The 27,325-nt window shown below is 49.7% G+C and overlaps 10 protein-coding genes across 10 annotated transcripts; 5 read left to right on the plus strand and 5 right to left on the minus strand.

Moving 5' to 3' along the window:
* Positions 1–469: 469 nt before the first annotated feature.
* Positions 470–1,036, plus strand: N7508_005088 (uncharacterized protein; the record flags this gene model as incomplete). The annotated part of the gene is made up of 1 exon (XM_058463154.1): positions 470–1,036. The coding sequence occupies one exon, from the start codon at positions 470–472 to the stop codon at positions 1,034–1,036; it is 567 nt and encodes a 188-aa protein (XP_058319632.1).
* A 368-nt stretch (positions 1,037–1,404) lies between these two features.
* On the plus strand, positions 1,405–4,148 carry N7508_005089 (FHA domain protein; the record flags this gene model as incomplete). Its single annotated transcript, XM_058463155.1, has 4 exons — positions 1,405–1,420; positions 1,484–1,686; positions 1,750–1,882; positions 1,933–4,148. The coding sequence occupies 4 exons, from the start codon at positions 1,405–1,407 to the stop codon at positions 4,146–4,148; spliced, it is 2,568 nt and encodes an 855-aa protein (XP_058319633.1).
* A 3,565-nt stretch (positions 4,149–7,713) lies between these two features.
* On the plus strand, positions 7,714–8,164 carry N7508_005090 (uncharacterized protein; the record flags this gene model as incomplete). Its single annotated transcript, XM_058463156.1, has 2 exons — positions 7,714–7,820; positions 7,927–8,164. 2 exons carry the CDS (start codon positions 7,714–7,716, stop codon positions 8,162–8,164), a joined length of 345 nt encoding a protein of 114 aa, XP_058319634.1.
* A 1,837-nt stretch (positions 8,165–10,001) lies between these two features.
* N7508_005091 (putative MFS transporter) lies at positions 10,002–11,767 on the minus strand (the record flags this gene model as incomplete). Its single annotated transcript, XM_058463157.1, has 6 exons — positions 10,002–10,587; positions 10,641–11,112; positions 11,167–11,208; positions 11,260–11,512; positions 11,582–11,656; positions 11,750–11,767. The coding sequence occupies 6 exons, from the start codon at positions 11,765–11,767 to the stop codon at positions 10,002–10,004; spliced, it is 1,446 nt and encodes a 481-aa protein (XP_058319635.1).
* A 1,026-nt stretch (positions 11,768–12,793) lies between these two features.
* N7508_005092 (putative monooxygenase) lies at positions 12,794–14,647 on the plus strand (the record flags this gene model as incomplete). Its single annotated transcript, XM_058463158.1, has 7 exons — positions 12,794–12,796; positions 12,850–13,643; positions 13,921–14,110; positions 14,174–14,277; positions 14,355–14,461; positions 14,548–14,553; positions 14,622–14,647. 7 exons carry the CDS (start codon positions 12,794–12,796, stop codon positions 14,645–14,647), a joined length of 1,230 nt encoding a protein of 409 aa, XP_058319636.1.
* A 6-nt stretch (positions 14,648–14,653) lies between these two features.
* N7508_005093 (Zn(II)2Cys6 transcription factor) lies at positions 14,654–17,217 on the minus strand (the record flags this gene model as incomplete). Its single annotated transcript, XM_058463159.1, has 10 exons — positions 14,654–14,749; positions 14,807–15,098; positions 15,148–15,322; positions 15,377–15,711; positions 15,766–15,786; positions 15,841–15,958; positions 16,006–16,039; positions 16,085–16,862; positions 16,955–17,018; positions 17,073–17,217. The coding sequence occupies 10 exons, from the start codon at positions 17,215–17,217 to the stop codon at positions 14,654–14,656; spliced, it is 2,058 nt and encodes a 685-aa protein (XP_058319637.1).
* Positions 17,218–17,542: 325 nt separating this feature from the next.
* Positions 17,543–18,629, minus strand: N7508_005094 (cupin domain-containing protein; the record flags this gene model as incomplete). The annotated part of the gene is made up of 2 exons (XM_058463160.1): positions 17,543–18,277; positions 18,327–18,629. The coding sequence occupies 2 exons, from the start codon at positions 18,627–18,629 to the stop codon at positions 17,543–17,545; spliced, it is 1,038 nt and encodes a 345-aa protein (XP_058319638.1).
* Positions 18,630–19,294: 665 nt separating this feature from the next.
* N7508_005095 (DUF3500 domain-containing protein) lies at positions 19,295–20,685 on the plus strand (the record flags this gene model as incomplete). Its single annotated transcript, XM_058463161.1, has 2 exons — positions 19,295–19,508; positions 19,610–20,685. The coding sequence occupies 2 exons, from the start codon at positions 19,295–19,297 to the stop codon at positions 20,683–20,685; spliced, it is 1,290 nt and encodes a 429-aa protein (XP_058319639.1).
* A 525-nt stretch (positions 20,686–21,210) lies between these two features.
* Positions 21,211–22,120, minus strand: N7508_005096 (uncharacterized protein; the record flags this gene model as incomplete). Its single annotated transcript, XM_058463162.1, has 4 exons — positions 21,211–21,399; positions 21,472–21,762; positions 21,861–21,922; positions 22,021–22,120. The coding sequence occupies 4 exons, from the start codon at positions 22,118–22,120 to the stop codon at positions 21,211–21,213; spliced, it is 642 nt and encodes a 213-aa protein (XP_058319640.1).
* Positions 22,121–22,911: 791 nt separating this feature from the next.
* On the minus strand, positions 22,912–26,907 carry N7508_005097 (U6 snRNP complex subunit PRP24; the record flags this gene model as incomplete). Its single annotated transcript, XM_058463163.1, has 3 exons — positions 22,912–24,009; positions 24,061–24,294; positions 24,346–26,907. The coding sequence occupies 3 exons, from the start codon at positions 26,905–26,907 to the stop codon at positions 22,912–22,914; spliced, it is 3,894 nt and encodes a 1,297-aa protein (XP_058319641.1).
* Positions 26,908–27,325: the final 418 nt, after the last annotated feature.

Raw genomic sequence — 27,325 nt, forward strand, 5'->3', positions numbered from 1 at the left:
AGCTTAAGATAAGATCATATAACATATTCTAGGCGGTAGGTATGTAGGAAAACCCGGCAGGTCAGGCTGTAATTGGAACGTCAGAGCTACTAGAGTTACTGCATACACCTCCAGGTGGCTGTCCTCCGGAATTCCTTTCCGAGGTTTCTTCGATAATTTTGACCAAGGAGAATGCTTTTCGACTATACCACACCTTGTTTTGAACATTGCGAAGATGAAAGAGTCTTATTCTTGCTCTCCCAAGCATGAAGATGGGTGCCTGGAGGGCCTACCTCCATCCGTCAAGAGGTACACATACCAAGGAAGGTTCCATTTCCGCCGTATGCTAGATCTTGAATGGGGCAGGTGCGATCGTTTACTTTTCCACATTAAACCAGTAGACTTGCAACATGACTTCCTCTCTACTACAGCTTTTTTCTCTCACGTTCGTCTGTCTTTTGATATCAATCATCAGTTAATGCTCGTGAAAATGCCGAGCCCTGAGCACGGAGCAGCAACGGGAGCACTAGCCAGATATATGGAATATGAACTGGTCAAAATGGGCTATTGGGCCACGGACGCAATAACATCCTATTCCGGCTCGGGCATTCGGATAAATGACAAGGGCAAAGACGCGGATTTTGGCTGGGGACGCTCAGATCGCCCTGACGAAGAGGGAGTCAGACTGACAGTAGCTGTGGAAGTTGGAATTTCAGAAGCTTCGACTGTTCTGAAAAGAGACATCGATTTTTGGCTCAACCCGAACTTTGCGAAAGGAAACCTCGTGATCGCGATCAAGGTACATGAAGACAGGGCTGAGATTGAGATTGATTCATGGGAGCTTGATCAATGGGACCACGTGCATCGCGTTGCTCATCTTCAGATCTCAAAGGGAAACAAGAAAGGTGCCATCAGCGTTTGCGGAGACCCTTTGATCATTTCGTTTGAAAATTTGGTTGGAAGACCGAGGATCACGCGATCTGAGAAAGATATCATCATCTCCAAAGCAGCTTTACAAGTCCTGGCTAAAAAGGTGTCGAAAGAGCAGAAACTCTAGGGTGGCTCTAGCCAACCCTTGGTCAGCGGTGAACCTACATCATCTACCCCTCACCACATTTCTTCAACTTCACCTCTTTTCTTCATCCTTTGTGCTTTATTCTTTGCTCTTTGCTCTTTGATATTTGATCTTGGTTTCTTATCTCGGTGATACGGGGCACATGTGACCCGGATCCCCACGGTAAGCTTTATCTCGACATCCCCACCTGATATCAGGCACCTCTTTCTTACCCTACACATCTACCTGACCCAGACCCTGCATCTCAGTCTAACCTTCTTACACAGTACACAATATCTCCAGTCTTACACCTTTCCACATTTTCAAAACCTGATACCTAACTCGTGATCCTCGCCCTTCAGTGCTTCGTCATGCCAGACCCACAGGGTATGTATACGAGCCCCGCTAGATCGAGTTCCCGCTCAGTTAACACTTTGCTTTATCTACAAGTCTCCGTGACGTTTGTCCCTCTCTGGGATGATACCCATCCTTCTCGTGCTCTCACTTTATTCGACGATGACGTACCTCTTCCTATCGGACGTGCCTCGAAACGTGAAGCCAGAAAGCGTTCCCCCGCCGAAGATAACGGATGGTTTGACTCTCGAGTGATGTCCCGCGATCATGCTCTTGTGAGCATATCGATCGAAAGTAAGGTATGCTTGGATCTTGGCATCTTTCATATCCTTCTCACTACACTCTGCTAATGCACTACACAGAACGTCTATATTCTCGACTGCGGCTCTACTCACGGCACATACCTCAACGACGATAAGCTTGTGGCCCATGTGGAAACTCCGCTAATGAGCGGGGATGTTCTCAGGTTTGGGGTCGATGTTGATCGTGGTCAAGGTAGGTGGTCGCGTTCATACGTCACGTTACTAAGGACTGACGCTTTCTAGAAGTTTTCGAGGCCCTCGAAGTTCGCTGCGAAGTTAAATGGTTACCCCAGGCTGTTGTGGTTGTTGAGACCTCTGACGCCATCACAATCCAGCCAGAAATCACCCATAATACCAACACTTTCTCCGTGCCCGAAGACTACAGTGATATTGAGCCCGAGGTTGCCACGCTTGATAGTGACGACTCCAAAGATTCTATTGCACGATATTGGGACACTGCCAATCGCCAAGCTGAGGAAATTTCTCCAGTCTCCTCAGTGAGTGAGCGCCCAATCGAGGTCACAGAGCCCATGAAATCCCACATTCCCGATGTTTCTTCAGGCCAGACCGATCAACCGACGAAGCCCCTTTCACTAGCTGACATGCCTCAACTCATTCCGGAAAACCTGCGGGACAGTGCTGCTGCCATGACCTACGGAGCTGAATGCTTGAGACAATCGACGAGTCTGCACCAACAGGTTCCTGCACCGGATGAGGAAATCCCCGACTTCCATAACACCAAAATGGAGACTTTCCCTCCATCCTGCTATCAAAAGCTCGGTGACAAAGATTTCAGCGATTGGACCATGATGAAGCCACTGTTCATGCGGCTGGCTGATATGGCTTGGGGGGTATCTGACAAGATTCCCGACGTGGACCATGTTAACAAGATTATCCACTCGGCGCGCCGCTGTTCCGTTGCCAAATCATCCTACATTGTTGATGATTCCCCCGACTTCCAGCCTTGGAATGGAACCGAGATTCCTTGGGAATTCAACGGAGACGATGAATCTGACACCACCTATCATCGCGTGCCTGGTCCCGCTCTCAGATATTGGTTCGTCGACAAGCGCAGATTCTGGATTCTCGATGGAGACGAAGAGAATGATCTTCGGATGAGCGACTGGTGGTGGATCGTTGAGAAGCCATGGGAACTTTTGAGTGAAGCAACCAAAGCCGAACTCCGTGCCGAGGGTGATGTGGACGATTGTCACAAATGCTGGATAGTGAGAGAATGGAAGCCACAGATGGTTCGTGGTCAGTACTACGAAGAAACACCTTACTGGGACTCAAACTTCTGCGAGGAACTGCCATCTGATGACGAATCTTTGGACTCGGATGAGGTGGAGGATGAAGGAGACTTCAATATCGGGGACTTTAATATCGGTGGCGAGGACGGAAATGAGTCTGGCTCTGATAGTTTCGATGCTTCTGATGCCTCGGGTGGCTCAAACGTCTCGCAAGAGGAACACATGATCGAATTCTCTGTTCCGTGGATGACGCCTTTCGGCCAGGAACTGGATGATGAAGACGATGAAGATGATTCAGAGTACGAATTCGGCGACTCAAATGACGAGAGTTCAAGCGAATACGGCGAAGATGAGGAAGATGAGTCCGAATCTGACAATGAGGTCCAGAACGACACTTGCCCCGAGGAGGCTTACATTAGGCGACTGACGAAATTTATGGATGTTGCATCTTCCATTCCCAACTTCTACCCAGATAACAACAATTCGGGATCGTCTCTGCCAACTCCTACCTCTCCGTGTCCAGTGCGACCAACTGCTACAACTGTCGATACCAAAGCTACCGAACAAGAATTGGACCACCCGTCTGGTCTCGGCAAGCTGCTTGAGCAATCCTGCGTGCCCGAGGATGCGTCCGCGATGGATACAATGATCACACCAACTTCACCCGCAATGATCAGCCCAGCCGCTCGATTCCCTACCTGTGCTGTCTCTAATGAGCTTCCAAGCTCCTGCCAGACCACTCTCTCTCAGGCGCAATTGAATGAGTTCATGCATCACTCCACACATGGATCCTCCGCGAAATCCTCCTACCCTCTCCTGGCTCCGTGGCACCCAGCTTCAAAGGAAGTGATGTCCTATGCTGATGGTCCATTCCGTTCTCCCCAGAAGAATTTGAAGCGGACCGCTGCACAGATGGAATCCAGCTCAGATGATTTTGATGGCTTTTCGCAAGATGCCCAGCACCCACAGCCTCTTGAGTCATACAGCCAAGATACCAGTCTCAACACAATTCCATCTACTGAGGTTCAAAGTGCTATTGCCTCCGCTCTCTTGGAGAATGAGCCTCCGGCAAAGCGAGTCAAGTCCACGCACCGAACACCCTCCAAGAGCCTGGCTAGCCATGCTGCTACCGCTGTCGTCGGTGCTCTTCTTGGTGGCCTGGGTACTATTGCCATGTTGGCTGCTCTCCCTCCTGACTATTTCCATTAAACACTACAACGTTGTTTTCCCTTTTCTTTTTCAGTTGCCCTATCGCTCTTCCGGTTTTATGATTTAATACTGAGGTCCCAAATCTCGGTATGGTTCCTACGATTTTACGAAGATTGCCCTCCTGGGGAGGCGTTCCTGCTTTACTGGGTGGATGGTTGTCCTTTTCTGCTTATTTTTCTTGCTATTGTTATCCCGGGATTCAGCACAACGAACAGCGGGATCTGATCACTGTCACGCTCACGGGAACCACGACAACTGGGCGTTCGCATAGGCTGGATCACTCCTCTCTTATTCTTTTCTCCCTTACTTTGATTTTTTTTTACCGTGGCTTTAGCACAACGAGCATGAACTAGGTCAGATGCGGTGATGCGGTGATTGCTGGAGCCGACGCTACGTAGCACCACGCTTTATCTTTTCTCTTTCAATGTGATAGCTATGCAGGCAGTAATGAACGAGAACGCAAATGCTTTGATTTTATTCTTCCCTGTGTAGTCAACCATATTCCCGCACATGCTCTACCGTGCCTCTCTGCCAGGTACCAATTTGGGTACTCATTTCAAAACCAACTGGTGATATCATTACGCCCGAGTTTATGTGCAGTGGCTTCATCTGGTCAAGTCTGTTTACTGCTGATCTTTTGCCGGCCGAAAGGATTTAAGTTAATGCCCAGTGCTTCTATCGCCTTACTTTCTCATCCCATTGACAACATTGCTTCCTGTCCAGTTGCAATAACGTCTGTTATGGTAATTCCGATCAGCCTCTAGGAACATTTCCAACTCCAAAATGACCAGTCTCATGCATCGACAATGGCAATCGGGCTGCAGGTATCCAACACGTTCATATCAGCTGACCTACAACATTTGGTGCCCTCGGTGTCCTTCGGGGTTTAGCGGTTCAGCGGTGACACTAGAAGATCGAAGTAAGTCCGGGAGAACCCACCTCGGAAGTATAAGCCTTCTCTTTCGACTTGCCGCAAACACCCTTGACCCCAGTCCGCATTCGAATCCCGAAGCGCGTGATTGAGGTGGCTGGCTGCAGACATACTACTCCCCTCCTTCTTTCGGCCCGACCGCGCGACACATGTTCGATACCCCGAGTATCTACAGTATAGCCCACCGGGCTGCTCTGATGCAGAGTACCGGGCTGATTTAGCTTCATTTTTAGCAACGCCTGTCATCCGTACAGTACCTTGTTGCGAATATCGGGAAGATGTCAGGATGCATGTCATTTCCACATTCCCTCTGAATGTGACCAACCCTGCAGATGGAGGAATAATTCGGCATGAAGCGCTTGTCAGATCATACAATGGAGTCGACGTTAGAAGGCTAGACGGCAGAAAGAACTCACCTGCTCCTGTTCTCTCTGTTAACGGGAATCGTCTTTGCTTTTTTGTTTTGTTTTGTTTTTTTGGCTCTCTCTGGACCCCCTGTCCATGTAGCTGCTCCCACCATGGATCCTTCGACGGTTACCTGCTTGAGGCTATGTTGCATCCACGGCGCTTCGGAGCTCAGATTCATTATTTCCCGTGTGTCATTGGCTAGGTTCCCAAATTTTGATTCTGAATTATGGGTTTGATTGGTGGATCTCACCTCTCACAGGGGGTTCTTTTCACCTCAGTTCATACTTGCAGCCCTTTTTCCTCCCTGTTCCTTTCAATCCTTGATATCGGCAACGCATGCAACGCTTGTCAGGTCCACGCATCCGCCCCCTCCGGTCTTGCTTATCGGGTTACTGTAGGTTACTTCGATAATTGATGTGATGTACGGGTTCGGCCGGTCAGTGCATTACCTCCATCGTATATCGTCAGCGTGCATCTTGTCCGTGTCGTTACTTTATGGCTTGCGGATCTGTGTGCTTGTGGCTTGTGGCTTGTGGAGAGAAATGGACGCCGGACTATTGACACCGACTCGACCTGATGTGATGTCTCTTAGCCAGTTGCAGTTGCGCAGATGACCATCTGACGGCTCAGGTTGGCTGTCAGCAAATATCCTGCATGATCCTTCGCCCTTCTTCGGTTGGAATGAGAAGCCAATCTCGCCTCAATGCTCCTACTCAAGAGACTTTCAGAGCCCACCGCGTGGATTCTCACGATTTCATCTGAACGCCACCCACGCCAACATGGCTGATATAATCTCTAGTATAAATTTTCGGAGATCAGAGCAGGGTCGCATGGCCTGATGCAGCCATCCGTGGTTGGAGTTTTCACATCCAAGACTCGCGGCTGAGAGCTCAGTGACGTTCCCCGAACCGAGTCATCTTAGCGAGACCTGGAAAGGGTGTATACTAAGTTTTCACGCGGTCAGAACCCACCAACCCCCGGCGGATACCTGTGAATTTGTGATACAAGGCTATGGGGGCAGCCATACTCTTGGGGCATCTTTTCCACCGTAGCGAGCACATGAGCGACGCTCTGCTCACCACTAGCCGATCATCCATTTGCCAAACCTGCTAGAACAATTCTACTTCGTTCCACAACATCAGCCACCTTCCTTCTTCCGGCAGAACATCCGTTCATCGAATCCACCAGGACACCGTTGCAACACAACGCAACCTAGCCCCTTTGCAAATGTACTCCGGGAACTTTGTAGACTCAGTCGTGTGGAAGTGGGAGTGAATAGTATTGATCCACGTCCTCGGTATATCGGTATACTGTACGAGAAAGAAAACAACAGTCCCCTCTCCTCCCCCCACCAGCTCTCGTTTCATACAACCCTGCATCTATGCAGCAAGCGTACCTTAGCGTCCCTTAGCTCGACAGACACACGTCTCTACAGCAAACGCCAGGCGGGGTTTGACAATGCAACTAAGCCGAGAACGTTTTCTGCGCCGCTCGCCCAATTCATATACCTATGCCAGATCTACTGCTGTGAGTATAGTTGGCCGTCCGTCTTCTGAAAATATGTAACTTGTCCGAAGGTGACCGAACCATGTCATTGGAATACAATTGGTCCGTCTCCATATGCAAATATGGGTTGGAAAATACAGTACTTAACTTGCCCTTTACTGGCTAGTGTGTTCATATGTACCTGGGCTTGATGGTGGAGACTCTTCATCCTATCACATATCTTCATTGCCAGGTGCGCGACACTTGTCCTGGTGATCATCCGTGACCTCGATCCTGATTACCGCAAGTCTTGCTGCATATGTAACAGTTGGAACCCTCGGGACACATCATGCCACTGCTCTTCCTTTTCTTTTTCTTTTCTTCGTACGGAGTATAAGGATTCCTGTTGTCGCTGCGACTGGTTCCGGGCGTTGCATTATACTCTGGCCTAGACGGGATTCTGCCCTTGTCTGATCGCCGATATTTTGACTGTGATATTATATTACCTTTTGCTTTTGGTATCTTGGCTCGTGATATGACATTTTGACCTCTGGCTCTCCGGCTTTCTCGGTGTTGATGACTCTTCCAGACAAAAGATCAAAGAGAGAGATTGAGAAGACAAAGCCTCTATCTCCAACCACACAACAAAGGCTTTGAATATCAATCCTTTTCACTCCGCAAATAAGTACTTCTTCTACGTTCTCACCACCTCCGCCTACATCAATATATAAACCACCCAAAATGGCCACCTCAACAAACTCCTTCCTAAACCTCGACCCGCAACACATCTCCTGCATCGGCGGGCGGACAGTGCTGACATGCAAGAGCTGCGCAGGAAATGCCCCAAGGTATGCATCTCAACCTATCCCGTCTCATACTATATCCATACATCAAACCAAAACAAGACTCAATGTAAATACTAACAAATAAAATAAGAAGCTCAATCTGCACTAGCTGCAACGGCCGCGGCTTCAACATCTTCATATGCGCCCAATGCAACCCAGCTGCATCGACAGGCCCAGCAACACCCGTTTCCTCCGCTCCATCCTCGCCTGGTTCGTTGAGTCGCAGCTTGTCGACTTCTTATCCTTCACATTCTGATCCGCGCGGGGGGAGGACTTGGGGTCGTGGTGGGACGAGTTGTGGGCATGTTGAAACGAATACGAATTCTAATATGCCGCGGAACCCGTGATTTGGATTGCACGATTTGGGATTAGTTGGATGTGATGACGATGAAGAAATATTCAGGTCGAGTCTTGTTTGGGTATTATGGTTATACGTCCCTGGACTGTCTCCTGGTTTTGGCGTTGTCTTTAGGTTTTTGCTCTACTTTTGCTTTCCCTCTTCTCTTCTCTTTTCTTTCCGGACTGGGCTTCTTTCTTTTGTGACTATGTTGTTCATTTCATGAGACTGCACTGAAATCTTGTTTGTACATTCTTTTTCTATATGTTGGAAGGCAAGGGAAGGATCGGATTGGGATGCTATGCACGAGACGCATCTGAAATTTCGGCTTTCGTCTATTCTCTATATCTCCTTTTTATCTCGCTATCTCATAGGTCTGAATTAGAGCTCATATGCTAAGTCCGCGTAGTCTCATACCAAGTTTTGAGAGTGATATCATAGGTTTCATAAGGAACCGGGAATACAGTGTAGATATATCAGGAAGAATTTAGGCCCGCAGGGTAAACCGTGGAGCCAAAACCAATCAAGTCATCATCATGACTCCTGCCACATATATTTACCCACAAAGGGAAAAGTTTGTGTATGTATCAGCCGTGTGAAGACCCTATAGAAAAAAACAACAACCGAAATATCTACTGAAGTGACCCACGATCTGGCTAGAGATGTCGTCGTGTTAGAAAAATGCACGTATATCCGCTTTGGGACGCATACAGTACCAGGAATAAGGCAATCGCCGGGTAAGCGCAAACGCCGAGCCTCAAAGTTCCGGCCAATAAGAGTGAAGTTCAGCCAAATTAGGGAAAGTAACACGCGAGGTGTGTTTGCTTTCGCTCTTGCTTGCAGAGGACTTGCAGTTACAACTCTTACGCTTCTCTGTTTGGCTGTGAGCCCACCCTGTTTTGAGAGGTTGATCGGGCTCAGACGTCTAGAGATGACCTCTCTTCGAGGTTACGCTGGCCAAAGCAGGGTTCTGATACCTGCAAGCGCGGAGAAGTGTGAGGAGGGGAAAGAGAGAGGTGAAAGGGAGGGACCTTGGGCTGTATTGAAACACTAATGAGAACTGATAGCCGTAGCAACGCCTCTCATTGATAAATAACATATACATGAGCGCCAGCCGACACTTCTGTGACAGTAGACTGGATTACCTCGAATGTCAACACTCGCAGGCGTGAAAGAGAAACTGGCAAAAATTGCTACCAGAAGACTCTGTATTCCATCTCGTTATTGCCGAAAATCCCGCTTCTGTGGTAATTGGAAGGATTTAATGGAGAGTAGACCAGAGATTAACCAAGAATGTAGTTATTTTTCTACAGGTAACTAACTGATCGGAGATATCGCAGATAGTGCACGTTGGCCTTCTAGTGCTGGTCTGAACAGAAAAATACATATAAAATCACCCCTCCCGATGATGGCTGCGCTACTAAAAATCTTGAAACCACCAATGCCCATAAATCATCAATGCCCATAAATCATCACGACAGACAGTGGAAACAAACAAAGCCTGACCCGACCTGATCTACCATGCATCCAATTACAGGTTCCAAAGTCCTAGTCATTGGCGGCTCGTTTGGCAAGAATACTAAGAGGCAGCTAGGTGCTGGATGCTGGATGCTGGATGACAATGAAGAGTTTTTTTAGAGAAGAGGAAGCCATGGCGGGGGTTTCAGGGGGCTTTAGCATACGTACATATGATCTGCACAAGTGGATATTCAGATGCATCAGGCTTTCATGACAGATTCAAGGATTCGGCTACATTCGTTTCCGGGATTACAGGGACTGGACTTGATTCTCACTCTCATAGAGAAACAAACCAAAAGAATATTAATTGTACTATCAAACATGAACACTTAGAAATACTTCTGCGTCCGGCGCCGAATCCAAGGACCAAAGATATACAACGGCAAAGCCAAAAACAGCACCGCCCATTCGATCCCCGCAAATTCATAAAGCATCTTGTCAATGCCCTGCATAGTCATCCAAGAATAAGCCCCCTTAGTAAGTCCAAACGCAACAACATTCTTCGAAGTATTGACCAAAACCAATGCCTCGCCACTTGTTCGTGGATACGAATCAACAACATAGGAAAGCATAACAGACGGTACGAGCGTGAGACCAGCAGCACAGATAGCCGATCCAACAGCGGGCCGGATATAATGCTGGTGACGCGCGACTGTGTATCCGAAGACAATCAACCCAATAGGACAGATGAGGAAAGGCAGAATTAGGGCGGGCAGCCGGTGTTCTGGCTTGTGAATTCCGTTGTTGCGGTTGCGCAGCCAACGAGAGAGGCAATCTGTTAAGGGTCCGGCGATTGGCCAGGCGACTACTATGCCGATAAAGCTGCTGAATGTGAAGAGACCTAGGTCGGCAGAGGAGAAGAGGTATGGTGGTGGGGAGAAGATATCTGGGGCGATTGTTGAAATAATGACGACCCTGGGGTTTGTCAGTTGGTTGTTTCTATTGGGATGGATGGGATAGCAACTTACGCTCCGAGGACGACGCCGTACATGACTGATGCGGCTAGGACTCCTGGGACAAAGACCATGGGGAAGGGAAGGAAGAAGAGGTAAGCGAGATGCTTGATTATGCCGCGCTCCTTTGCTTCCTTCGATAGGGTGAATGACCACAGGTCTTTCCAGTATGCGGAGTAATCCATCTTGACGCGGGTCTCGGTACGGGTCTCGGTGCGGGTGACTGCCTCGACATGGCTGCTGGCGTCTTTTTCGATGTCGTTGACGACCTCGGGTTCTTGCTCTACTTCGTAAAGAGTCTCTGGAAGCATGAAGACAGTTGTCACGAGATTGACGGCGGCGATGATGGCACAGAGGATGAAGAACCATCTCCACCCTTTGGATTCGATCAGGTAACCGGCAATGACTGGTCCAATCTGCGATCCACCGGAGAGGAAGGCAGCATAGACCGCCATGGCGCTGGCGTAGTTTCGTTCGTAGAATAGGTCTGTGGCGCGTTAGTCCACGATCGAACATCGTGAGATAGTATAGGGAAGCATACCTGCCAGAATGCTAGGCCCCAGAGACTCGATTGCGCCATATCCTATCACACGTTAGCCAAAGTCCATGAGCCAGAGACTGAACGGGTAGATACCAAAACTAGCGAAGATTCGTGAGGCCATTAAACTATTATAGTCCTTGGCAACAGCACTCCAAATAATCCCCCCCAAGAACATAGCCATGGAAATGATGACGATGGGCCGCTTGCCGAAAGTCAGAGCCAGGGGCATCCAAAACAGATTGGCCAACCCCATAGCCAGCACGGAATAGGCGATCAAATCCGCAAGCGTAGCAAAGGGCGTATGAAACTCGGCAGCTAGAGAGCCAAAACCGGTCGCAATGCCGGACTGAAGCCATGTCAGTATACCATACACTACATGTATACACATCGGCACATGAAGAAGGGGCACACTCACGGAATACATATTACCCATAAACACGAATACATTGACAGTCAGCAGGGCGCTATACGTCACCCGCTTGGGGAACAGCTGCAAAGCCGAAGTATTAGCCGCATTGTACGATCATGGTCTGACTGATGTCTGATAGCTGTCATGCCACCAGTGCATGAAGTGGACACATACCCTAGGATCAATGGACATCCTGACTAGAATGTAACCAACAAGGCCAAATGTAAATAAATAGAGACGTGGGGCCGAACTGGTTTGAAAAAGATACCAAAAAACACTAGGAGATCTGGAGGGCGAGATAGAGATACATATAGTAGACCTCAACCACACAAGCACAATCGGGAAGGGTGGGAGCTCTGAAAGAGCGAGTCATCTTGGATATTCCAGCACGGGGAAACTCACCGGGGAAATAAAGCTAAGGCGCCTCTTTCCCCGCAAATCCACGTATCTACGAAGCAGATAGGCTGGGGAAATGTGTACTTGGGTCTGGATGTGACTATCTCGGGTAGTCCGTGAAAAGTGGAGGGCCTTCGGATGCGATTCGGGTCCACATTCATTTGGCTCTTCTTACGCGATACCAAAGGCGAATAAAGGGGCGTCGATCGATTTTTGGATTTCAGACAACCGGCAGTTATAACCATCAGTAGTGGCGAATGCAATTGGAGGGGAATTCCTCCATGTTCTTGGGCTCTTGGTGGTTCATTTCTTTGGTGCTTCCATGGGGTGGCAACCACACTTTCCCTAACAACGAAGGGAACGAACAATGGACAAAACTCAATCGACCAAAGCGACGAATAAATCCGCAGTAGATTCGCAGACTGAAGTGCTCATCATTCTGGCAAGTCTCAACCCAAGTACGGAATAGTGCAAAAATGCAGTCCCCTTCCCCAGACGTCAAACTCGGGATCTGCCGATACCCCAGAAACCCAACAGTCAAAGCCAGGCCTCGCCTGGACAATCAATTGCTTAGTTTCAATCAGGAACGCCGAATTTCCAGCAAAAACCAAGAAAACCCCAGGAGAACCCGAGATCGGCTTTGAGCACCTCGGCTTTCCCGACCCCGAGTCGTGGTGGGGGAATGCGACCCCGGTGATTCCGGACATGGGGAAAGCTGAAGGGATAGAAATTGCCTGCATGTGGACCTTCCCCATGATTTACCTTCTTTAAAAGTAATTGAAATTGTTCACTTCACGAACAAGGTCCCTAGAATCCGCAAACATGGTCAGTCACCTCACCCCCCCACATAAACAATACCACCCGCTTATCCCCAACAGGTCCCCTCAGAAGCTCGCCTCAACATCATAATCGTAGGCGCAGGCCTGAGCGGCATAGCAACAGCCATCTCAGCCGCCCTATCAGGCCACTCAGTGACAGTAATCGAGCAAGCAAAAGAGCTAGCAGAAGTCGGAGCTGGCCTACAGATCACACCCAATGCATCCCTACTACTGAAGTACTGGAACCTGCCACAGTCGCTATGGGATGCAGCCGCCGAGCCGACAAAGCTTACCGTACACAAATATTCCGGCGAGCTCCTCGCGCATGAGGAAAACTTCGACAAGAATATCCGCGCAAAGTATAACAATGCCCCCTTCGTGGACCTCCACCGCGTCGATCTACAACAGGCATTATTCGCCCGCGCACAGGAGCTTGGTTGTACATTCCATATGAGTCAAAAGGTTGATCAGATCGACTTTGAGACCACGAGTGTGCACACCCTGGCCCGGGAAGTGTATACGGGTGATTTGATCATTGCCGCTGATGGGCTCTGGTCGCGGTGTCGGGAGGCATTTGTGGGGAAGAAAGATGAGCCACTTCCTACGGGCGATCTTGCCTATCGGATTGTGTTGAGTGCCGAGCAAATTTCTGATCCTGAGTTGAGGGCGATGGTTGAGAAGCCCGAGGTTCATTTCTGGGCTGGGCCGGGCGCGCATGCTGTTGCGTATTCGTTGCGTGGGGGGAAGATGTTCAATATCGTGCTTCTTGTGCCGGATAATCTTCCTCCAGGGGTTTCGAGGCAGGCTGGGTCTGCTGAGGAGATGAGGGAGTTGTTTGTTGGTTGGGATCCGATGTGAGTATTCTCAGATCTATCGGTGGGAGATGGGCTGAAAGTTGGATGCAGTTTGAACAGGTTCTTGGAGTATGTTACTACCGTTGACAAGTGGAAACTCATGCATCGTACGTGTATCAATTCCCTCAATCCCACCCATACTGAACACTGAGACTGACTATCCCAGATGGTGAAATGGAACGTTGGGTCAACGATACCTCCAACCTCGTCTTCATGCAAGTCACCTTCTCTCCCTATCATATATAAACCAAATGCGGAATACTAACACCATATTTAGTGGAGACGCCTGTCACCCCATGCTCCCATACCTAGCCCAAGGCGCAAACTCCTCCCTGGAAGACGGCGCAGTTCTAGGCCTGCTACTGGGCCACATGACAAACAGGGCTCAACTCCCGCGGATCTTGCGACTGTACGAGAGTATGCGCAAATCGCGAGGAGAATCGATTGTCAAGGAGACATTCAAACAAGTATGACAGGACACCCCCTTCTCGCTCACTTTGTATGAAGGGAAAACCACTGACCGTAAAAAGAGAAACGATTTCCACATGAAAAATGGCCCAGAACAAGAAAGGCGCGATGAAGTCTTCCTCTCGCAATTGGGCAAGGAGATCAAGGGTGCTTTCCCGAGTCGATGGTTGGTTAAACCCTCGTCCTTCCCTCTACCCGAATCAAGTCTGCCAAAGCATGATTACTGACACTGATATGGCATAGGACATGTCCCGAGGTTCAGCCATGGCTGTATGGCTACGATGCCATCAAGGAAGTTGAAACAGCCGTGTGGAAGAATCCCGATGTATTCGCTTCCACTTCCTCGCGCCGTTTGTCTTCTTGTTTAATTTTGTAGGGGGTTATTCTATTCTACTCCATTTTGATTTATTCTACGTCTATAACTAAATTGTTTCAGCCAAGTGTGAGTGTTTGATGACACATTACAAGTTATACATATATACAAAGAATAGCGATGACCATAGAATATAGCAATAGCAAAGGTCGCTGAATATTGAGATACATTACCCGTCTAACATTGGTAACCCTCCAATATCATCGAAAAGACGGGCAATACCCTCGAAAGAGTAATCCGGGAATCCGAAGCCGTACGCCCATTCCTATTTCAGTATTAGAAAGAAAGGTCAATTAAGAGGGAGGGTTGGTGAAGAACATACTGGAACTTCAAATCCTGCCCCGTGGCCTGTCTCCGCAGATACAGGGATTTGATCACCCTCTGCCGTCCCTGTCGTCGGTTGGGTGGCACCTGAAGCTTTGAAATCCCGGATATATTGCCTGATGATCTCTACTGATTTGCGAGCTACCACGGACTCGTCCATTGCTTCTAGAATTTCTACGCCCATTTCCACTGAACGGAGGAGGGGCATTGTTTCGTTGCTCATGCCTAGTTTGGACATTGGGAGGAGGAGGGTTGATGTGGCGAACATTACGTAGGTTGTGTTGTACCACCTTGACTAAAATCAGCCGGGAATCATTCATTTGGAGGGGATCATCATACCAGCATCGGAAGAAGGTGTGCACTCGGTAGATGTCATAGATAACCTGGATAGTCTTCATGGCTGCATCTAGACATTTCTCGATTGTCTGATCCAGTTCGTTTGGTGGGTGTCTTAGTTTGCGAGTGAAATGACTCAAGAAAGGTCTGAAGAGTAGCATCTTGACATTATAGTAGCCTAGAACAAGAGTTAAAATGGGACGAGAATGGTCAGGTTGGATGGAGGGCTCACGGATCCCCAATACAAGCCTTTGCCTCCGTGCCCACTTTGGATCACGTAGGGCACTGCGGGACATTCTGTGACCGGCAATATCTGGTTTGATCTTTTCTGGCAGTCGTGCGAGCCATCGGTCCATTTCCATCTCGATTTGAAGGGCAAGCTGTAATTTCTCTTGCAATGAGATACGGGAATGGTAGATCTGGACGGATACTCGCCGAATTATCTGTGCAAAGTCGATCATCCATGGGATGATGGCGAACTCGGAGTCATCTCGCTCTGGAATGGCGCGGTTGTGATATTCATCCATTCCAAGGGTATCGGGTCGTCCGACTGAGAAGCTCATTTCTCTGCTTTGTGTAAGTATTGATCAAGAGGAAACGGATCACTAGGGAATTACTGACATTTCTAGTGAGAAAAGACCCCTATAAACAGACGGATTCAGTAAACAATCAAAACAGCGATGTTGTCCAACTTACCACCAAGTCTTCGATATCCAACCGGCGCGTTGCACATTATCCCCTGGACACGGAACCTCTCGATTGAAACCAGCAGAAAGGCATGTGCGCACAGCCAGACCAAGATACATATAGGCGACTAACTTCTTAGAATTTTGACAATGGTGAGCGAGGTTGGTCACTCACGGTTAGGATTAAGCTCATTTTGGCAAACTTTGGCCTGGTTGGGTCAGCTCATGGTCTATTCCCAAAGGTTAAAACATACCATAATATAGAGACACTGGACCGTCTCAATATCATTCGAAAACTTCAAATGATTCAAGTAAACTTGCGCCTCAGCAAACAGCTTCCGGCTCCACTCGAAACGCCCCAGGCCAGCCAGGGTACCTTCATCCCAAACCCGTACCAGAGACCCGAACGAAAGAATACTCAAGTACAAGGCAATAAAGCTAGGCTCAGGGGCACGCGATCGATTAAACCAAAGGTCATTAGCGCGCAGAAGAAAATCCTCCTTATCAATAAGAGGATGAATGAAATGTATATTCTCAAAATACCCATTCATAAAGATATGAGCCTGATCGAAATAATAGTTCTGCTGTTCCATCGACAGCATCTGCCCCGGACCGGCGGTGCAAGAAGGCGAAAAGCTGGGATTGTGCAGCGTCGAGATGAGCGAGTAATCAGCTGCACGCAGATATGGTTCTTCCTGGCCTTTGGGCTCGCGCGCCTTTTTCAGATGGCCCAGAATCGCGGCGGAAGAGGTACTACCGTGGAACTCGACGCCGTTCGTGTGATGATTGAATTCATTTAGCTCATCGTCTGCACTCTCGGTGGACTCTTCACGTCCTTCGGGGATTTTGGCTATTTCCCGGGGCGTAGATCCAGTCCGGGACATGGAGCATGGTGTTGTTTCGGCGGCTGTTTGACTTTGATGGACTTTGGGTACGGCGGGTGATGTTCCCGATATATCGACTGTGCCACCCTCTACCGCACGAAGTCTTGATGTCAGTTCCTCGACCTTCTTCTCGAGGTCGACGACATAGCTGTGGCATTGTTAGAATAAATTGTTTTGTGCGAGGTGGGTTCTGTCTTCAGGGTCCAGTAGAAAGAAACATGATCTTGGTTGAATACTCACGTTGCTGAGCGATTGCTTTCGCGCTCGCGATAATTGCCCTGATACACGCAGACGAGATCGCTTTCTGTGAAACTTAGTCAAAGACCGTTGAGATTAGTTTGATCAGCAGGGAACCCACTTTTACAATGCAAGCAGGGATATTGCTCGTCGCACTTATACTTCTTCAGCCTGCATCGGTCGCACGCCTGCGCAGCGCGTGGCCGTTTGGCGCGCTTTGCAGAGTGCTTCTCAGCAGGTGGAAGCGGAGACTGTATATTTTGCATTATCGAGACATCAGTAAACAATGTGATGTATGTCGAGGTTACAGTGGAATAGAGGAGAACTGAAGATGACCGGAATTTCCGGGGAGCGTTTGGTGCACGTGACGCGCGGGGGGAAAATGCAGGCCGAAGTGAAATCCGGGGGCCAATCGGTTGATGCGGGGTGAAAAAGATTAATTCGGGGTTAATTGGTTGGTGACCGGCAAATAGTTCACACACATGAAGGTGAGAATGCGTGTTCTAGTGAGAAATTGTTGAGATTGGGGGCGTGGCAACTCTATATTCACTAACTTATATACATTCGACTAATATTCAAAGCTTGTCTCAGCTAAAATGTCACATTCAGACGAGCTGCAGCTGAATGCACGTCAGACTGTTCATATGCTGGTGCCTGATCGGGCAAGACTGCGCCCTCGAACGGCTTGCCAGCAGCGTGGATCAATGACTCGATACCATCGCCATCACTGAAAGAGTGGAACTTGACAAACTTGCTCTCAAAGACGAGCGAGAATGCCTGCCCAGCAGGAATGACAACGGTCTCACCCTCGCGGAAGACAGCATCATCAGCACCTTGTAGCTTAACCCGGAGCGCACCCTCCATAATCAGGAAGCAGTGGTCCACAGTGGGGAAAGTCATATGCCTGGAGAACACAGTCTCCCCATAATCCTTAGAAGACTCAATGCTGGAGATGGCACAAACTCCAGAGCTCTGTGTTGTAGTGACAAATGGACGAGACATCACACCTCCGAGCATCCACTTAGGACCGGTGTTAGCACGCAGGAAGTATCCTGCCGGGCCATCCGGTAACTTCTCATCTTCCTTCTTCCATTCAGAAACTGGCGGGGGCACATGGTGTGGCTGGAAAACGACATCGAACTGCCCCTTAGCGGCCATAACCTTGGGAATAAGAAGAGATTTCAAATCCCGATTATCATTTTCAGGAACGAGAACTCCCTCATAGGGCTCTGACACATGACGGAAAAAGTCGACCCAGTCACCGGGAGTAATCAAGCCTTGAAGCTCAGTATGGGGGCCGATCATATCGGGCATATGAATGATTTTCTAGCCCAGGAGTTAGTATGAATCTGAACTTTCTCAATGATTCACATACCGGAGGAACATAGGCAAAGTCGCCCGGGCCCATAATACGGCATTGGTCTCCATTATAGAGCTTCAAGAATCCTTTTGTGACCAAGAAAACATCGTGTGCGTGGTCGTGGTAGTGGAAGCCAGGAGCGTCGGAAAGAACAGCACCGCTTGTGAACACGGCCATCAATCCACCGGTTTGCTTTGCAGAAGTCAGGATGCGGAATACACCTTTGCTACCCGGGATTGTGATCCGCTCTCCCTCCAATTGAGGGATGGCATATGGCACCCGCGACGCGGGGGGCTGGTTTGTAAATTGTAGAGACATTATGAAATATGAGATGTGATGGATCAGGAAAGAGATCGCGGGGTCTGGAGATTTAAAGCAACGGCATGCGGGGGAGTATCCGAGGGCGGACAATCCGTGGCCGGAAGACCCGAGTCAAAGAAAGATTTATAGATGAAGCTATACGTTAGTGGACAGTTGGCGGTCACTTGGGCTTTGATGTGGCGGGGTAGAGTCACCAGATCAGATACTGTAGTAGAACGGGTTCGTATAATTCATAAATAGTCATTTCGCTAGAATTAGTTAATTATGCCGAGTTTTCATTCTTACACAGAAATCCTAGACTAACATGTACAAAACGGGAGTAGTCCTCCGACAACGGTACATGAAGCTTCACCTCCAGCCGACCCCCGCCTCCACATTAAGAACATGCATACAATGTCCCCCAGTTACTACAAGGCCAGAACCAACACTGCAGGCTCCTGATAAATGCCTTTCCGGAGCATCCGGATTGGCCAATTCACCAACTTGCCACCAAAACCGAACGGGTAAGAAATTTCCCACAATCCCCACGAGCGTGGGGAAGTCTTGCCGCCTCACAGCTGTGGGGTTGTCGCAAGCTATAATAGCTGTTGGAGGGGCTCTCTTGCTCTTCTTCAATTCAAATTTCCAGATTCGTGTGATCAACTCTGTATTATCTATCAACCATGGCGAACCAGGCGACATTGGAAAAGCCGACGGGCGAATACCGCCAGTACCTACCAGACCTCAGCCTGAAGCGGTTCGAGGTGATGTGCCAGCAAGATGCACACGAGTACGCCCATGATTTCAAAACTGGACACCAGCCGCCATGGCTGCATGCATTGTATATGCATTGGTTGGAGTTATTGCAGGAACCGTTCAAGGGTGTTACTACTGATGGTAAGTATTGCCGCAAAAATCCCAACCGAATGAACATTATATCATATCATACCACTCCACATAACATAACATAGTATACATTAGAACTAACAATAAACCAGGAGCTGTCCGCCCAGATCTATTCACTCTTCAAGACGAAGAAGTCCCAATCCAACAAATCGTCGACGCAACAAACGCAGTAACAGCCCAACTAACCTCCACCCAAAAAGAAGCCATAAACTATCATATCGACTCACCCCACTGGCGCACATGGTCAAACCCAGAATTCCTTCTCGCCCACAAAGGAATTCGCCTGGATGAAGTGACCCCTCAAATCCGCGATGCGGTAATGAACGTCCTAAAGACAACGCTTTCGCCTGAAGGTTACGACAAAGCCGTCAGCGCAATGCGCATCAACCACTTCCTTGGCGAACTAGTCAAATCACCCGCCGTAATGAATGAGTTCAGCTACAACTTTGTCCTCTTCGGCCGACCATCAACAACCAGACCATGGGGCTGGTCCTTCTACGGCCACCATCTGTGTCTGAATATCTTCCTGTACAAGGGACAGATCATTGCCTCGCCGTGGTTTACAGGCGCAGAGCCGAACGAGATTGACGCGGGCCCGCATGCTGGCACGCGGATTATGCAAATCGAAGAGAAGCTGGGCTTGCAGCTTATGCAATCTCTTTCGGCTGAACTGCAATCCTCAGCGCGAGTCTTCGCGCTCATGAAAGACCCCGCCATGCCGCCTGGCCGCTGGAACAAAGATGACCAGCGACACCTGTGCGGCGCGTACCGGGATAACCGGGAAGTTCCATACGAGGGTATTCTCGCGTCGACGTTGAACGATGAGCAGAAGGGGCTTATGTACGGGATCCTGGAACAGTATTTGCTCTACTTGCCGGCGAAATCGCGGGCGTTGAAGATCGAGCAGGTGCGCGCGCATGAGGAGGAGACGTATTTCTGTTGGATTGGTGGGTTCGGCGATCAGGATCCGTTTTATTATCGGATTCAGAGCCCTGTGATTCTTGTTGAGTTCGATCATCATTCGGGTGTTTTCTTGAATAATGAGGAGCCGAAGAAATTCCATATTCATACGCTTTTGAGGACACCTAATGGCGGTGATTATGGGCATGCGTTGCGGCCTTTGATTCCTGCTATTGAGGGGTTGAATGGGAAGGAGATTGTTTGGTAGGTCTTGCCTCGGATTGTCTGTGGATATTGGGAATGACGTGTACTTTTTGAGATGAATTGGTGCATTTCTTGTCATCTGCGCATTCTGTTGCGCGTGGGGTGTTGTTTTCTTCTGTTTCAGTTTCAGTTTTAGAGTAGTGTGCCTGGCTGATGGTGTATTGTTGTTCACAAAGGTCACCAAAACGATACACGAAGATGTGATTAATTGAATGGCCTGGAATGATCTCGAGTGATAGATACATCAGAGATGTTCACAGAAACAGAGATGTGATTTTGTCCGTCATTCAGTTAGTCGTAGTATATCCCGCGAGCATAAAACGATTTGTCCATCCCAAACGCCGAAAATCAAAGCTGAGCGAGAAAGAAAAGACCAGAATTATGAAATGTAGTAATTAAAGGAATGGAACATAGTCAAACCCCAAAGAAAAACATAAATGGCATAAGACAGCATAACAACCTGCCCTGTTCAGCATCCGTGTACGCATATACCTCCCCAAATATCAATATCCACCCCCCAAAGCAGCTTTTAAGAAACCCTCAGCTCATCATGATCAGGAATCAACTCATACCCACCTTCAGAAGGAAGGAACTTGGCAGCCACAATAACCGCGCCCGCGCAGAAAAGGCCAATACACCAACTAACAGTGCAAAATATCCAGGACTGGTCCAGTTTCCAGCCAACGAAGAAGCGATCCTCGTTGTCGTAGAGATATGCCTGCAACACAGAGAGTCAACTTAGTATCCGATCCCACCAGCAACAGTCCTGAAAACTGGAAACAAAACATACCACTATCGACATACTAGCCGCCTGTACAACAACAGACGTCAAAATCAGCAAACTTAGAACCCCCCAACCGTTCTCGCGCAGCCGTTTCCCGCCAGAGAGAATAACCAAGTATGCGACAACGCTCATACCCTCCAGCACGACGGCAAAGGACATCAGGAACCCGACAGATCGCCACATCGAGCAGAAGTATCTATCCTCGCCATGGCAGTCTTCGCGTTGGGGGAAGCTTTCGCAGGTATCTGTGAGGGAGGAGCATCGGCGGTGGAGACCGTAGGAGTAATGGTGGGCGGGCTGGTGGAGCGATTAGTGATAGCCTGGAACCTTGAATTTGGAGCTTGGACTCGGGCTTGAAGTATAAGCCTGTCGTTCGTGACGGGATAGAGATGTACCTTTTCACTGTGATAGCTAACCCATTTTGGAACGATGATCGAGGATAGTGTCAGGCCGAATGCTGGTCGCCGGGTTTGGTCAGCATCGTATCGAGGTACATCCAGCTTCTCTATCAGACAAGACACAGCTGGGCTGGACTGGTGTAGTGTAGTCACTCACAAGCAAGGAAAATAACTAGTGTTGCCGAGTAGACTATAGTCTTCGTAAAGAAGCCAGTGTAATTTCGATCCGTGCCTCTCGGCACTAGGTTGAAGTCCATCGCTGCCTGCGTGGTTTGGGAATGATCGCGTATGTGTCGAAAAGAAGTAGTTCGCGCGATAGCGACCTGCGCATCGGACGAACGTATGAATATAGTGAGGATAAGACCACGAATGCGAGTTGTTGAGAGGGAGAGGGAAACAAGGGGGGCTATGGTGGTACTGAGGGATGTCCGGGGCACAGATGCGGGCCGATAAGCTCACCGCTAGAGGTCACGAGTTATACGGATTCGGTGGAAGTACAAGTGTACACCCTGGAAGTATAGTCCAATAGTATATAGGTTATAAGTCACTTTGAATGAAGACATGTGGTCTACTTCCCCGCAGACCAAATCAAGGCAGATAGATGTCAATGCGCCATGACGATCTCTGCACGTGTAGGATCCAATCGGATGGCGGGTTTGTATGCAGTGGTGTACACTTTCAAGCTTTTTGTTCTACTGAAGAATTATAGGGTGATATTTTACTCTCTCTTACATGTAAACTTATCAGGAGACCAGAAACTACAGATGTTCACCGGTATCGTGCTATGGAATAAAGTATCACTCTGTGGGTGTCGGAGACAACCCTTCGGAAAAGACATCATCATTAGAACTAGAGCAAAATACAGTCATAATATACACGACGGCATGGTGCCACAAAAAAAAGAGGTCGTGGCATGGCGCAAAAGACCGACCCGAATGAGAACATGCGGATCTAGAGCGAAGCATCAAGATTACCAGAAACAATAAAACGCCAGCCAGATACATGCCGTATCGAGAGTGTAAGAATAAAACAATTGCGCCAGGAACTGTCATTGCACTTGCACTTCATTCCGAGCGGCTTCCTTGAAGCATAGCGCGGAAATCATCGTTGCTCTTTTTGGGCGTGCTGCCGCCGTCGGAGGTGGTGTCCATTTTGTCGGAACTCGCCGGCGCGGGGGTTGCTTCTCACTGGGAGCCGCGGTGTATCGTTTCTGTCCAAGACCACCTTTCCGGCCTCCGCGCGCGCCAGGCTGCTGGGGGCGTTTGATCGGACCGGTGGGCTGGAGGTTCGCCTTCTTCGTCGAGGCTTCGTGCTTGAGAGAGGTGACTTTGCTGGTTTTTTTCTCAGCGTGTTGTTGCTTCAGCTCGTAAACCCTGCCAACATGGAGCGGGCGTCCAGGGGCAATTTCCTTCCCTTCGAGTGCCAGCGAGGCTTTGCCGGCATCGTGGATATCGACAAACTCCACCACAGCCCCTTGATGGTCCGGCCGCAGAGATATTTTGACCAAGTGGCCGAATGGCTCAACAAGGGCGCGGATGCGATCTTCATTGACGGTATCGGGAACGTTCATCAAGGCAATTGTGCGCTGAGCATGCTCGCCGACTGGCACTTCCAGATCATCTGGGCCAGTGCCGTTGACCTGGGCATAGGGTGATCCCGCTTTGGCAACTTGGGAAACGATAGTATTGGTGGTCCGTTTGGCCGGGCCACCGGCCTGAGCAAGTTGGACGCGAAGAGGACGAGTCATGAACATTTTCTCATGCATTGCGAGGGCATCATTGGCTTCGTCCTTAGAAGAGAAGACAATGGAGCCGAAGCCTTTGCTGCCACCATCGGGCTTGCGTTCAATGTGGACCTTTTCAATGGTGCCATACTGAGCGAATGCCTCTTTGAGATCTTGGTCACTGGCCTTCCAGTCAATGTTAACAACGTAGAGCTCTCGTCCATCATATCTTGCACCACTGCGACCTGCTTTCTCCGCAGGGTTGGAGATTTTAACAACAAGCTTCCTGCCCTTTTCATTCGGCGTTCCATTGAGCTCCGTAGCGTGATGGGCTGCGGCTGAGGTGGCAAACTGCACATAGCAGAAGCGACGGCTGGTGTCGAATTTGAGGGAAGGCAATCTAACGTCAATAACTTCGCCGTACTACTCACAAGTCAGTAATAATATCGTTCAGCTAAAGAAAAAGGTACTCGCCTTAGAGAAGAGGTTGCGGATGTATTCCTCGTCCGCAGTCGAAGCAAAGTTGGTGACCCATAACGTAGTTTCCGCTCCAAGCTGTACGTCAATGACATTTTCAGTATCATTGAAGCGTTTCTGGTCACGGGTCACAGCAGTCAGGGCCGCGTCCTTAGTTTCAAACTCGATGATCGCGACCTCGGAGTTCTTGTCATCTCCCTTCAGCATTCGGACGCCGTTGGCGGTACCAATCTAATACTATGGTCAGAAATATCCAAAGACTGAGCTTGATAGGTAACTCACATGACGGAAGTATTGTCGAACCTGATGTTCGGTTGTGTCGCGAGGTAGGTTTTTCACAATCACTGTAGCGTGCTCTCGATCCCGTTGGGGGACGGCAGGTGTATCTTCTTTTGGCTCCTGCTTGACTTCTACCTCTTCATTGCGGGCTTTCTTGCTTCTTGGCATCTCCTCCACATCGTCACGTTTTCTCTTCTCGTGGGCAGGAGCTGCCTCCATGGCGGCCTCCCATTGCTGTTGCTGCTGCTGCTGAGCCAATGCCGCTTGCTCCTGTGCCTCACGTTCCCGGCGAGCAGTTACGGCTCTCATTGCTTTCCGGGTCTCGATCACAGCAATCTGCAGTTCGTCCGAGTCCTCATAGTCCTCGCAGTGGGTAATGTAAGTCTGGACGATCTTGTCCGGCCAATCAAGATCGGTTCGCTTGAGCGCTTTCTTCAACACGGCAGTAGCATAGCTGGGGTTGGGAGTTCGGCGCGCAGCATCCACAGTGGCCTCTCCTTGAACGAACTTGCTCCAGCAGATGAGTTCCCATCCGTAGTAGGCAAGCCAGAATTCATAGCTGCTACCACGGCGGGCCATAAGACCTTTGAATGTCTCACGCGCAGTGTCCCAGCTACCGCTTTCGCTAGAGAAACGAATATAGATCCGCTCCAGGCGGAAGAGAGGATCACCCTGATACGCCGGGCCGTACTTCTTCTCGCCAAGTTCCTGCACGCTCTCGATGGCCGAGCGAATACCGACTTCTGCAACATCCAGGTCCTCGTCTGTAGAGTCGGAAAAGAAGGCGCGTCGGCGAAGGTAACTACACCAAGTGACGTGGACCTTCAGAACTTCCTCCAGTCCACCGGCATCAAGGAGTCCAGTGCTGGTGGCCTTGTGCTTGATGTCGGCGATAATGTTGAACGGCTGGTTTTCTCTCTCTGAGCTCAATAGATACTGAGACCAGAGGTTTCCAGACCAGGGACAATGGCGGGTGGCACGATCAAGAGTGGAGATAGCCGTAGTGGAAGCACGACGGTTGAGCGATTCGCCGATGAGAAACATGACATAATCTTCCCAGAGAGACACATCTGTGGGGTAGTGGAGGACGGCGCGCTGGTAAATAGCATTAACGAGGTCGAAACTAAATTCTCCTCGCTTCCGTCGATCACGAGTCAATTCCCAGTCAATGTATTCAGAGTAGACAGTCCACTCGAGGGCACGGTCGCCAGATTCTTGCACCTTGGCCAAGCGAAGTTCAAACTCCTCTCGTGCGTTGTAAAGTGCCTTTGGCTCCGCAGCCCGAGCTACAGTCTCCGACATGATCTCCTCGTACTTGGAGTTGCAGTAGCTCGAAACAAAGCCTGAGAATTTCTGGAAGGTCTGGTCCCAGGTAGCATGCGGGGTCTGAAGACGGACGTCGTAAAGTCCTCGAAGGTGATTGATCTTTTCCTGCGAAGGCGCGCGAGCGATGTCCTGGGCATAAAGATCGAGCAGGCGGTCCCACACCAGGTGGCTGTCATTGATTTTCCATCTGGTAGCATCCGCACCTCTCTGCCACACTTGCAGGACTGACTGCCAGGTGAATACCTCGCGGCCAACCGCCCGATCTTCCTCAGTCCATTGGCTGGAGCTAGGTTCGCCATGGGCGGAGTGGTACAGATAGAGCACCCATTCGCCGTAGATGTTCCAGAGCTTTGTGCTGCCAAACTCCTCCTCCACTGATCGCTGACAGAGTTCCATGACAGCAATACGACCGTCCACATCATGAGCAAGCATGCTCTCATCCTGAATCCATTCAGCCCAGAGATCTTCTCCCATGGCGAAAAGCTTGTCCATCTCTTCGCGGGCAGTCTTCAAGTCGTTGAGCAAGTCGTAGCGTCGTGGGTCGCCGTGTACATCAGGGTTGTTTGGTGGATACACGTGGTTCACGAACCCTGCATGCAGCAGTCCGATAAATTGCACGTGCGCATCGTGTGTGTGGGGGTTCAAGGAAATTCGATGGAATAATTCGGTCGCCAAACGCTGCGCTTCCGGTTCGAGAGATGTCGCGGCATAGGTCCTTTGCGAAGGATCCCGTCCGTCTGACATGGCGATATCAAAGGAGATTCGGGAGGTAGGGGTGTTGTGGTTGACGGAGTTTACGTGGGGGTGAATGGTCGAGGGAGATAGCTGGTGCTCATAAGATTGAGTGCTGCGCAGCATACTAGCAGCGTTCGGGCGCTGCGGTTGGTGGTGCTGCATCGAAGCAAGGTCGGCCAAAGTGTCCATCCCGGGTGTGGAGGCTTGTCTCGATGGTGGGCCATCGGCCCCAGGTGATGTGCCATCTCCACCGCCTGCCTTGGCCCCAGTTGAAGAAGCGCCATCTGTAGGTGAAGACTCTGGGATCCCGCCAGGCGCGTAGACCTGTTGCGCGAGGGGCGACGAAGTCTTGCCCTTCCGTCTCGGACCAGACCGAGCTCTCTGGATAGCCTTGTGGGGAGAAGGTCCGGCAGTCGGGGCCGCGTTTGACGTGGGAGCGGGCACGGGCGTTGAATTTCCAGACTTGGAATTCGAGTCCGGCGAGAGGAGTGAATTGATATCCATGTTGGTGGGAGGATGGAGCTAGATCGCTCTAGTTGAGCGGTTAAGGACAAAAGTACCGGAAACGTTTGTCACCGTCGAATATCCACGGATAGTGCTGGAAGTAGCAGAGATCCAGATCATACGACAGTCTTGAAGTTCCTCAACAACACGTCCATTCCTGCATCGACCAGCGCAGGTTGTGTCCAGATCCCCCCTCGTTTTGCTGGGTGCAAATGACGTAGGATATTTACACGGCGCAGGTTGCGCGACGAAAGAAAGCTTTTCTTTCACAGTGCTGATCTGGGGATGGTAGGTCGGAAAATCGAAGGTCCAAAGGAATGGAGGTTATGAAAGGAACTGGGAGTGGCCGAGCCGAAGGTTGGGAGCGCAAAGCGATATCTGAGAACTTTGAAAGGATCTCAAATAGGAGAGAAGGATG

This window comes from Penicillium antarcticum (assembly GCF_028974205.1).
Source record: "Penicillium antarcticum strain IBT 31339 chromosome Unknown utg000005l_segment0_segment0, whole genome shotgun sequence".
NCBI lineage: Eukaryota > Fungi > Ascomycota > Eurotiomycetes > Eurotiales > Aspergillaceae > Penicillium > Penicillium antarcticum.